The sequence below is a fragment of the Penaeus japonicus genome, unplaced genomic scaffold (genome assembly GCF_977035675.1).
Source record: "Penaeus japonicus unplaced genomic scaffold, GWHDUDI00000001_assembly GWHDUDI00000042, whole genome shotgun sequence".
NCBI lineage: Eukaryota > Metazoa > Arthropoda > Malacostraca > Decapoda > Penaeidae > Penaeus > Penaeus japonicus.
This window is the reverse complement of record NW_028234444.1, coordinates 8,256,752-8,269,251: the sequence shown is the minus strand read 5'-3', so window position 1 is coordinate 8,269,251 and position 12,500 is coordinate 8,256,752. Positions and strand designations below refer to the sequence as shown.

At 34.5% G+C, this 12,500-nt stretch overlaps 1 protein-coding gene across 4 annotated transcripts in view; it reads right to left on the bottom strand.

The window, feature by feature from the left end:
• LOC122263044 (multidrug resistance-associated protein 1) overlaps positions 1-12,500 on the bottom strand; it is a 33,907-nt gene that overhangs the window by 197 nt on the left and 21,210 nt on the right. For 2 of the 4 annotated variants that reach the window (XM_043031336.2, XM_043031339.2), the window contains exons 15-31: positions 12,407-12,500; positions 11,587-11,754; positions 10,805-10,988; positions 10,003-10,117; positions 9,583-9,727; positions 9,065-9,284; positions 7,597-7,817; positions 5,624-5,713; positions 4,664-4,754; positions 4,436-4,544; positions 4,037-4,163; positions 3,486-3,623; positions 2,908-3,018; positions 2,469-2,627; positions 1,863-2,029; positions 769-963; positions 1-408 (exon numbers count right to left, since the gene is read on the bottom strand). The exon at positions 1-408 is cut by the window's left edge and continues 197 nt beyond it; the exon at positions 12,407-12,500 is cut by the window's right edge and continues 83 nt beyond it. In XM_043031336.2, coding sequence (XP_042887270.2) covers positions 297-408; positions 769-963; positions 1,863-2,029; positions 2,469-2,627; positions 2,908-3,018; positions 3,486-3,623; positions 4,037-4,163; positions 4,436-4,544; positions 4,664-4,754; positions 5,624-5,713; positions 7,597-7,817; positions 9,065-9,284; positions 9,583-9,727; positions 10,003-10,117; positions 10,805-10,988; positions 11,587-11,754; positions 12,407-12,500 — 2,446 coding nt within the window. In that variant the 3' untranslated portion in view covers positions 1-296. Of the gene's footprint in view, positions 409-768; positions 964-1,862; positions 2,030-2,468; positions 2,628-2,907; positions 3,019-3,485; positions 3,624-4,036; positions 4,164-4,435; positions 4,545-4,663; positions 4,755-5,623; positions 5,714-6,591; positions 6,813-7,596; positions 7,818-9,064; positions 9,285-9,582; positions 9,728-10,002; positions 10,118-10,804; positions 10,989-11,586; positions 11,755-12,406 lie in introns of all 4 variants that reach the window. The other 2 variants (XM_043031337.2, XM_086535189.1) reach the window with 1 other exon arrangement.

Genomic DNA, 12,500 nt, shown 5'->3' with positions numbered 1-12,500 from the left:
AAAACAAACTTTAACTTTCAACTGGAGACATTAACATAAAAAAGTTTCACAAACAGTAAATGAAATAATGACAGTATATTCATACATCTGACAAGTACAAACTGCAACATACTAAATCACAGACATTATGAGAACATGATAAATGTTTTTTATCTCTCAAAATAAAATAGCTTCTGCACAAGTTATGAACATCAACATTAAGACCAGTACATTGCCTGAAGGGTGCTCTTTTCTAAACAAAATGTTTTCATTTAAAAGGTAACATTTTTAAGTACTATATATTAATGGAGAATATCTTAAACAAGACCTGCATCTCTGGCCATAGAATAAAATACAGACTTCTTGTCTTTCAGCAGATTTTCTGGGGTGTCAAACTCTCTGATCTCTCCTTTGTCTAACACCAGAACTCTGAAATGTAACAAACACAAAGTCAACTATGTATCTTTATACATGTTTTACTGTTAAAAATACAATTAGCAGCTGTTACATAAAATACTTAAAAGCATAAACTGAAATACTTAACAAATTTGAACGAAATTATGGTAATAACTAAAGAGAATACTTATAAAAAAAAAATGATATTTAATCAATTATATTAACCCTCTCGTGACGGGTGGTACACTACTGTACCACGCATTCTAGGCCCGTTCGCTGGGGACGTGATACAGCGTCGTTTATTTAACTGATTTAGGCCTATGCGTTCGAGAGCCCCGGCACTGTGACATGCAAGGCTGGAATGCCCCCGTCATGAATGGGTTAAACAGTTACCTTGAGGAATCCATGATAGTGTTAAGTCTGTGAGCAATTGTGATCACAGTACAATCTGCAAACTCCCGGCGGATGGTCTGTTGGATGAGGTCATCCGTCTCCAAATCGACAGCTGCTGTGGCCTCATCTAAAACCAACACCCTTGTTTTGCGGAGGAGAGCTCGTGCCAGACACACAAGCTGCCTCTGCCCAACACTGCACGAGAAAAAGGGAGGTGGGCATTAGTGTACAGCAGAGAAAAGAAAAGAAAAAGTTGTGGGTGGGGACTTTTATGTATGACAACTTCCAAACTCATAAGAGGAATCAAAAGAAGAAAGTAGAAAGACTGGAGATGAGACAAAAGTAGAGAAAGGAGTGAAAAGGGGGATGAGAACTGAAAGGATAACAAGGAGATTAAAAGAAAAAAGATAATACAGATATCAAAGAATATAAAACTCATCTCTCATTCTTAAATCAATTTAATATGTTACATGAAAAAATAAAACAAAAAATAATACAGAAAAAAAGGTGCAACCTCGTATATACACCCATATCAGATGCTAAAAGCCATGTGCTGACTTTACCCAAAAAATAGGAAAGGGCAACCCAGAAGCAGAAGTACAAGCACATGAAAGACAAGAATAATGGAAAACAAAGAAGACAGAATACAAGAGATTGAAAAAAACGAAAGGAGAGTAGGTGGGGAAATATTGTAAGAAAAAAAAAAGGCACAAAGTCATCTCAATTTCTTGTCTCATCATATACTTAAACCTAGAAGGACATGTATACTACTTTTAGCTATGCTTAGGTGAAGACATTTGCAACCTGTGCTAACATTCCACATAAAAAAGGATGTTGCTGTTATGTTTTCAACACACAATGTAGATTTTGATATGTGGATTCTAAAATAAACCTCTAAATCATGTAGAGATTACTTTGTGCATCTTATTTGCCAGAGCGTAAGACATTTAAGGGTTAAGCCTCAAATCCAGTTAAACAGAAATGAGAAACAGAAGACAACAAAGAAGAAGCATGAGACCAAAAAGAACTATATGAAAAAAAAAAAAAAAAACACACAAGACAACACACTAGAAGAAAAAGAGGCCACAACTCACCTGAGGTTTTCGCCTCCTTCAGACACTTCATGCTGAAGACCAGAGCCAAGTTGCGAAACAAATTCCTTGAGGTGAGAATGTTCCAAGGCTGACCAAACCTTCTCATCATTGTAAGAGTTAAACGGATCCAAGTTCATGCGAAGTGTACCGCTGAACAGCACAGGGTCCTGAACAAAGAGAAAAAATAGATACATTTGCTTTGGAAATACATCAAGTTAGATTCTATCAATACATTAGGTTAGATATATTATATATAAATCATGATATCAAGATTCTAAAATACAATCTGGTGTAGAAATATAATCAGTCAGCTAGACAATCAGAAAAAAAGGCGAGAGGGAGAACAAGAGGTGGAGGTAGAGGTGTAGCGCTGAGTCATGGCGGAAGATGGGTGGTCGTACAGGCAAGGGGTGAGGTTGAGGGGAATGATGAAGATGATGATGATGATAAAGATGATAGAGATGAAGATGAAGATAATAATGAAGATGACAATGACAAAGATGATGACAATGGCAAAAATTATTATGACAATGACAAAGATGATGACATTGGCAAAAATTATTATGACAATGACAAAGATGATGACAATGACAAAGAATTACATACCTGTGGGATAATTGTCAATCTTCTGCGTACATCATGGAGACCAATGTTGGAAATGTCAATGTTGTCAATTGTGATGTTGCCACCAGCAGCTTCAATAATACGGAAAAGTGCCAATGTGAGCGAAGACTTTCCTGCACCAGTTCGACCAACAATACCAATCTGCAACAAACCATACGTAAAATTATTTGTCAAATATGAAAACATTAGCAACTACATCATAATAAACATGAGAAATGGATATTAATTTTAGAAACCAGAAAAATAACTATCCCAAACCCAATATAGTTGAAACAAAATGAACAAATTATTTGTAAATCAACTTTTCTGGTTCCTCATTAAAAGAAAAAATCATTTTCATAATATTCAACCATAATAAAAAAAAATAAAAAAAATAACAATACTAACAAAAAGGGTTTCCTATTAAAATACAAGATCCTACCTTCTCCCCTCCAGATATTTGACAATCAATATCTCTCACAACCAAGTCAAGGCCTTCTCGGTATCTGGTGGAGTACTTATTGAACTTGACGACCCCATGCTGTGGCCAGTCCTGAAACAAGGAAATTTTCATTTCATTTCTATTCTACAAAGCATAAGAGATCATAGGACAAGAAAGACATCCATGCAGCAATGTGTATGATGACAAAAGAATAAAGAAACAGAGGAGATATTATGATAAGCAGAAGACATTTTCAAAATATATAAAATCAGGATTTTTTTCCAATATATTATACTGCAAACTCTTGATTTATCTACATACAGAGGTTTCTAATAATTGAATAAAAACACTGAATTGCAGGGTTAAATCTACGTATTTTACGGAGGGTAAAATTTTCTAATTGCTAAAAGATTCAGCTGTTCAATGTCTGCAAATTACTTTTGAATCATATATATATATATATATATATATTTTTATGTCTATGTATGTACTACATAAAAATATAAATATATATATACAAATATATACACCTCCAATCACCTTAAAGGTAAACATTGCCATACAAATAAAAGACTCACCTTTTCCGGCTTTTTCATAGGGATCTCCCATTCAGCCTCTTGGGTCGTTTCGGTATATTCCTTGATACGTTCCACAGCCACGATGTTCGTCTCTACGTCTGACGTCATTCTCACTAACCAGTTCAGGGTTTGTGTTACCTACATTAAAAATAAAGGAAGTTGGGGTTACTATGTTTGTATAGGTATTTTTTTTTTTTTTTTTTATCTGTATCATGAAAAAGTAAAAATAAAAGTTTGGTCATTTGACAAAATTAGAAAAGGAGGAGAGGAACAACTAAACAATAACGATAACAGCAAAAACATGGATTGAGTTTTCTATGATGAAAAATTAAAACCAGCTTGGGTTATCTATGTCAGAGACAAAAATGGGTTTGGGTGACTAAGATAAAGGAAAGAAAGTCACTGAAGGTATCTTGCAATCAATCAAAGTCATGCCCACATTCACTTTCTTTCAGATTCACTTAGAAATTTGCATTAATAAAATAATATGGCAATTGATGAAACTTTGTGTCTAATAAAGATACCTTTCAAAAATTATAAACTCCACTTACCGACAAAGCATAGCTGACTGAGAGACCAACAAGTCCACTAGATATGGTATCTCGACCAAGCACAGCAAACAGAGATGCAAAGAAGGTCATGATGTTGCCAATAAACTCCAGTCGAATGGCCAACCATCTGCAAGATGATGGTATGTTCCAAGTATTAGAATCAAGCATAGACTTATCAATTTTAAACAAAAGAAATGTAGTTCATAAATAGTATCTGTAGCTTCAAACTGATTAACTATCTATCTTACAACTCATGGTAAATATTTCTGTCAAGCATAAGGAATTGTTTATCTCATTTCAATAACTCTCCTGATCCTTCCACAGTCTACCTAAATACTCATTGCAAACAACTGATCATTTATCAACATGTTTATTCATAAACCTCACTGTACTACATACCGGTTAGCCATGACACTTGGGAAGGAACTGATTTGGTTCGTGTCGACTTTCTTCTCAGAGTCAAGCATGAACTGGTTAGCTCTGCCAAAGGCTCGGATTGTGCTAGCACCTGTAAATTCAAGAAACGATCATATACGGGATGTTTCAAGCTGGATATTCACATCATGAAACTATCAATCATATCTAAAATGATAAATACACAAATACATTCATATTCATTCCACCTACCCTGTATACTTTCTTGGAAGTGTGAGTAAATGGGAGAACGAGACACTGACTCAATGCGCTTCAACTGCCTTGAGGTTGACACATAAAGAACCTGAAAATTTACTCCACATTACTTTGATTTTACAACACAGTGCAGTTAACAAAATATCAAACTGTCACTGAATATCAAGCAGAAAGTTTAAAGATTAGCAGAAAAGAGGAATCAGATCAGCCAGGTAAGATATGGAAGAGAAAGAGAGAAAGATAATTTAGGAAGAGTGAGGGAGGGAGAGGGAGGGAGAGAGAGAGAGAGAGAGAGAGAGAGAGAGAGGGAGAGGGAGAGGGAGAGGGAGAGGGAGAGGGAGAGGGAGAGGGAGAGGGAGAGGGAGAGGGAGAGGGAGAGGGAGAGGGAGAGGGAGAGGGAGAAGGAGAAGGAGAAGGAGAAGGAGAAGGAGAAGGAGAAGGAGAGGGAGAGGGAGAGGGAGAGGGAGAGGGAGAGGGAGAGGGAGAGGGAGAGGGAGAGGGAGAGGGAGAGGGAGAAAGAGAGGGAGAGGGAGAAAGGGAGGGAAAGAGAATGAGAAAAATGAATGAGAGAGAGAGACAGAATGAGAAAAAAAAAACAGAGATACAAAATAAGAAAGAAAGAGAGAAAGGGGAAAAAAAAAGGAAGAGAGTAACAGAATGAGCAAAATCAAACGCAAGACAGAAACAGAACAAGAACAGATAAAAATGGAGAGAAATGGAATAATTACCAGATAGATGATGAGAGAAAAAAAGAAAATGATAAGAGAGAAAGAGTGAAAAAGAAAAAGAGAGAAAATGAAAGAGAAACAGAAATGAGAGACAGACATAATAAAAAAGGAGAAAAAAAAAGAAAGAGAAACAGAATCAGAAAAGAGAAAAAGAATAAGAAAGACAACCAAAATGAGAGAAAAATGGAATAAAAAAAGAGATGAAAAGTGCTATTCCTTGCATAGTTACCTGCACGAAGTAGTATATAATCATGGTTGGCACCATAACCACAACGAAGATTGGAGTTGCATAAATGATGGCCAAAAAGGTTGCAACCACCTGAAAAACATTATCATATTTCATAACGGCACTGGAAAATAAATTAAGTTTGGTGTCAATATTTAGACTTTGCTTATGTTTAAAGTAATCAAATTTCTACATACTATTTACAAACATGGTTTGATAAATATATATGTTCAATCTAATTTAGTATGATTCTTAATTCTAAAGGAACACTATACTGTTAAATCATAGTAATCATAAAACAAACACCAAGCCAATTATAAAAGCAGTCAAGCAAATACACATATACACAGACACACAAACAACATAAAATAAATGCAGCAAGATTCAGCAAAATTCCTGAATCCTTGTGGTAAAAGTCTAAAAATAGCTAAAGATAAAATAAAGGATAACTTGCTTTAACAGAAGCATCTAATACGCAAGAAGCAAAGACACCTGTGCTGATGGAGTAATGGAGAGATAAAAGTCTACTTCTATACGTTGTGAAAGATTACATGTGATGACATATGAAACGTGGTAATCATTAGCATCTAATCTTTAACTGTTAATAAAGTTTCAATTTATGGTGTCTTGGGACAAAATATTTCATATCTTGTTTCTTTAGAACAATGACAAATTTCCTATTACCAGAGCTTGTTAAACAGAAAACATTTATGAATAAGCATTATTTAAATAACAATAAAACATATGTCTAAATTCTCCCTGATAATTCAGAATACAAGACTCTGACCTTTACCATAAGAAACATAAACTGGTAAATTATATAATGCTATTGGCCAGTGAACCATTCCTTTCTGCCGTTTTTACAAAATTATCAAATTAAAAAACACACAAGAACAAAAGGTGTTAGAACTCACTCGCAGGAAAAAGAGCCCAAAAGGCAATCCATGCTTTGCAAGAGAATCCTTACATACCTGAAACAGGCACATGAGCCAAGATCGTATGCTCCAAGGCAAAATATTGTCCATTGTATCAACATCCTTGCCAAACCGATTAATCATGCGCCCTACTGGATTTGTGTCAAAGAAGGACATTGGCAGACGCATGACATTCTTCAAAATATTTGTGTGTAGTCTTTCTGCTGCATCAAGAGCACCGAACGACAAGGAAAATGCTCCGCCCAAGATGAACAATGCTGAAGTACAAACATTCGGGGGAATGTAAAGCATGTAACAAAATCAAAGAAAACAAAACAAATGTATGACATACTTGTGGACATATTACTAAGCAAAATCATGTTCCACATGTAAATAAGAAATAAATAATCAGACCACAAGCAAAAATTACCTTATAACCTACATCTTCAATAGACCCGAACCTTACATGCAGATTTTTGTAATCACTTACCCTTGAAACTTTTTTTTTTTTTTTTTTTTTTTTGGGGGGGGCAAAGAATACTGTATATATTGGTATTTTAAGAAAACAGCACACAAGCAATTGGAGGATTCAAACTCCATATACCAATATAAACAAAATCCTTTTGCCTATTAAAAATGTACAAAATTACCAAATCTCTCTTCCCACATGAATAGGCAAGATTTCTACTTGTGAGAGCTGAAAAAGAACCACATCAAAAGTCACACAAGTAGTAATCATACTCTACTAATATCCACCAAAAATTAACTCCTACTACATACTTAGTCTAACACAAGTGTAAACACAAAACTTACAAGTAAAATAAGACAAAAACATCTTTTTTTCAATAATTTCTCACTGGCACTGGCATATCCAAATTCTAATTCACACAATTCCCCTACAACACATTCTACACTGGCATCAACAAGTTCCAGTTTTCCCGGTAAATCCCACAAAGAAAAAAAACGCACATTTCCCCAACAAGGCAGACAAAGCTGAATTAAAGCTACTCAAGTTTATCATCAGAGTTCCACACTCCCATAGGTTTTTGTGACACTCCTTACCGATATAAGGCACGAGACCCAAGCCCTCAGATTACTTGGTAGAAGTACATCAACTGTGTCCAAGTCCTTTGAGAAACGGTTAACTATACGACCAATGGGTGTCATGTCAAAGAATGACATAGGGCTGTGCATAACATTATCTAGTAACATCTTGTGCAACAGCTTTGATGCACTGACAGTTGCACCAGCAATAATCAATGATCCAAGGCATATGGTAAGGGCTGTAAATTGGAATAAAATATTCACACTTCATGTTAATTAAATAATGAATAGTATTTGCAATTAGGTCATATTTTTTTCTATGCTACAATCATTACCTCTTGACATGTAAGAATACACACATTACCTGGGAATATGACTATTTCATTACTAAACTTACATTACTAAACTTAGTTTACAATATTCATGTGCACTGCAGACCTTCCTGAATCATATCTTAATCTATTAATATCTGTGAATGATTCAATAGTATGAAAATATGCACTACATCATACATATCCAGAAACTATAGCAACTTCGTGAAAGCATATTTTACTAAAAAACAATCTCTGTTCTAAATTCAGATATTCTATCTTTGCCAAAGATAAACAAACACACTATATCTGAAAAGTAGTTCCATAATCTTTATTCTATACTTTCTTGTCAATTTTCCTTGCAAAGATAAATTCCTAAATCTTGAAGATTTTAGTTCTCCAAAACTTTTTTGAATGCTTAGCTTTGCAATAAGCTTAAATCTAAATAAATGCATAGTAAGCAAGCTTTAAAGAAAGCTGATTAATCCCTGTATTTTTCTGATGAAATGAACTAGGATAAAGTATCTGGAATTCCATGCTATAAGTGAACATACAACATTTGTAAAAGTCTTACAATGCTCTAGCTTCAATGTTGTCAAACCTGCTTATAACAATGATTGCTGGATTTGAATAAGTTAATTCCATTTCTTAATCCTTTTTTTTTTAATTCCAACCAACTATCCCTTTTCAGCTGAGCATACAATGTATTTTCATATAGTCATTCCTGCAACCTACTATCTGAGATAGCAATGCCTATACATCTTACACTTATGCTACTTGGGTCCTAATGAATACTATCATGCACATGCTAAATTAAATGCAAATACCAACCTTATTTGAATACTTCAATAATACAACCCATATAGTTCAATTGTTATATAGAAGATAACATTATTCCATTCATTTTCTCCGTATCTCATAGCTATGGCAGTTTACCCTGAGGCACAATTGTATCATTCTGAATTCTTTTACTTTGCATTATATGATATAAGACAAAAGAAGAAAGCAAAATATGTATAGACATACTTTCTCTCTCACCCTGATATACTTATCATAGAGAAGTAGATAACTGCAAGCATGGGAAGGAAGGTTTCACTCAAATGCATGCAAACTCTTTTCATGTAGTTTACAAACAAAACACCTGCAATGCAAGAACGACAGGAGAAGTGTCTTACCTTGCCCGATCCCTAGAGCCCCATAAACACCTAGGTATTTGTCTCTTATAGCTGGATCCTGTCCCGTCTCATTTTGGAGTGCCGATTCTGAGGACCAAGCAGTAAGCCACACGTTTGAGCCCACCGTACATGCTTGGGAGAGGACATAGAACAACACAGTCATGGAAGTCGACAATATGCCAATAGCCTTGATGTAGTATCCATACACAGAAAGCTGGACCTGGAGATGGAAATGGGGGAGATAAGTTGGTATTGCAACTCTTGGTCCGAAGACTTCAGATTAGGATTATACCTAAAGATTGAATCACCTAAATGTTATTGTTTGTCTGAAAGCCAATCTACTTTGTCATATATATCTGTAATGGTAAGAAAGCAAACTAAAAAATGAAAAAAATGATAATAATGATAACAATAATAATATAAAAATAAAACAAAATAAAATTAACAATAACATCTTGAAAATCCAACATTTGTTTTCATTAATATCAAATCACCAATTCAAATTCTGATGTAATTACCTTGCCAGTTTCCGCCTTCTCTTTCTCAATAAGTTTTTGTCCAACTTTAACGTCTGGTTTCTGAGGAGAAGCAACAGCCGGCTTGGGTTTTTCAGATTCACTGATCTTTTTGCTTCTGCGACGGAGACTGCCTCTGTGTTCCCCTCTGTAAAGTTGTGTTTCTTCATTTAACTTTCTAAAATGTAATACTGACAAGCCCTTGAACCCATCATTCTTTATAAAACATTCTGTTTTAGTTTAGTTCCATTCTTTCTGTATGCTATCTATAGTTACTGGGTTCAAATTCATGATGGGAAAATTATTTACATACCTTAATTAAGTACCTAATATCAGTCAAAATATTCAATACAACCAGATTGTTAAATGTATAAATTAAATACTGGATACATTTCTGATCAAAATTTAAATATTTTTTCTTACACTGCCTCATGCCCTATGCTTTCACTCTCACTCTCACGCTTAGTGCGAGATATTTGCCGTTGTAAACCTTCTTTGCCAAGTGCACTCTCCAACTGCATCTTAATGTCTTCCAGTCCTGAAATAAGTGAAGAAAGAAATGTAAATCAAATGCATGAAAAATCAGTGAAGAATTAAATATACATCAAATGCCTTCTCTTAAGGATTGGTAAGAAGAGGAACTGATATAAGTACCAATAAAAATATGTAATAATGAGAAAAAAAAATGGAGGGGGGGCATAAAATAATGGATGTGAATAGTACTATTACAAAAAACTTGGCTTAAAATTACTTAGCCATATGAATATTTAGACACAAAAACTATCTTGCAGTCATGTAATTTGTTTTAATTCTCTTATCCTTTTCTGTTGCCATTACTGGACTACCTTCAACCTCTAAAAGACACATCTTAAAATCTGTCATAGAACATTAACTTCTATCTACTATTATTCAAAAAAAGTTTTATTTTTGGAATCCAGAGGTTGAAATCTACATAATGATACCTGAAAACATTACAATAAACCTCTGGCTTTCTGTGGAATTTTAGTACTATTTTCACTTGAACATGACTAAATCTAATACGAACAACATGTACAGGTTAAGATCAAAGTCTCATGAAGTAGGATTCTTTGATTAAATCCAAGTGATATATTCTGAGTTCCATTTTGATATCCTATACAGTACAATCCTATGACTGATAGACAAACATGACTGCTTGCAATAATCAAACAATTCAAATATTACCATCTTTTCCTACATATCTCACCTTCCAGTTCTTCCTCGTCTTCAATTTCTTCTGACAAATACTGCAGCAGAAATTCTTGGAATTCTCCTTTCTTTTCTATCAGTTCTTTATATGTTCCTTGCTCTGTGATCACACCCTTCTTGAGTACAACAATTTTCTCAACTTTTGGTAGGTACGTTAGGCCATGAGTCACCAAAATGCGAGTCTATAAAGGAAGAGAAAAATGTTCACTGGTTGACAAATAAACTTAAAAAAGACTTAACACTTTTTTTTTCTTTATAAAAAGAGATGTACTGAAAAAATAGATAAATAAATAAAAAATTGGAAACAATATATATAAAGTGGTTGATCATGCCAATTATGTGAGCTATATATACAAACCATTTTTTAATGCAAATCAGAAATCTTGTGCAAACGGTTTCATGCAAATTATGTCTAGGATATCTTTCACATCCATATGCTGGGTGTGAAGTGGTGACTGCCTTGGCTGGATGGAATTATCTTAGTTTCACTAAACTTATGCTTACTGTAACTCCTTGAACACTGATCCAAATCTTATGAAAAAAGTACCATTATAAGGTACTATTCTTCTGTAACAGTGTAGTGTTGATTTAATTTTGTTATGTATCTTACTTCAGTGAAGATTGGTGAGCCACACACACTCACTTCAGTTAATGGTGACTGGCCACTGATAGGCAGCACCTCAATTGCTAACAGGCAGCACACAGGGATGAAAATATACATAAATATTTTTAAAAGAAAGTAACAAAAACATTATATAAATAACTATAATCAGTCCCTACCTTTCCCTTCAGAACTCCCTCTGGTCCAATGACATTCTCAAAGATGTGCTTTCCAACATGAGAGTCAACTGCACTGAGGGGATCGTCAAGGAGGTAAATATCCGCATTAGAATAAACAGCTCTGGCCAAGCTGACTCGCTGCTTCTGTCCACCACTCAAGTTGATGCCCTGCAAGTCACAACCAATTCATGAATAATTGTCAAGTCAATTGTCATATATGGTGAAACAACAATCCATTCATTAAAATTAGTAGGGGGACGAGGAAGATGGAAGAACAAGAGGAACATGGGGAAAAGGTAGAGTGAGAGAGAAAAGGAAATAAATGGGAGGGCAACAAATCTATATATCTAAAAAGAAATACAAATCTATCTGTGCATTTAGCTACATTCATAATCTTATATTTATAGCTACATTCAAAATCGTACTTTTGACAATGTATAACAAACAGATCTAATACCAATATATAGAATTTTGGCAAGAGTTTTTTTAAGATGATAATATCAAAGAGCCCAGCAACCCATCAGTCTATAACTAAACCTCTTGTAAAAAATCAATTAATCAGTATATCTGAAAGTCTTAATCACTTCGCAAAAGACTGAGTAAAATATTCAAATGATTTGTAAAGAAAATTAATTCATAAGTGTTACAATTACTATACATACTTACTCTTTTCTCTAAAGCTTCTATTAATTTTTGGAGTTAAAGCATTAAAAGTTAGAACTTTTAAATCATTCCATCTTTTTCTCTTTCTATTATATATTTTGTATTTAAGGTGTCTAAAATATGAAAAAATACTACAAATATCTACAGCAGACAGTACCTTTTCTCCGATTTCCGTCTGATCTCCACCAGGCAACATGTCTAAGTCCGACTGCAGGGCACAAGCCTGAACACACTGGGTGTACCTGTCATCA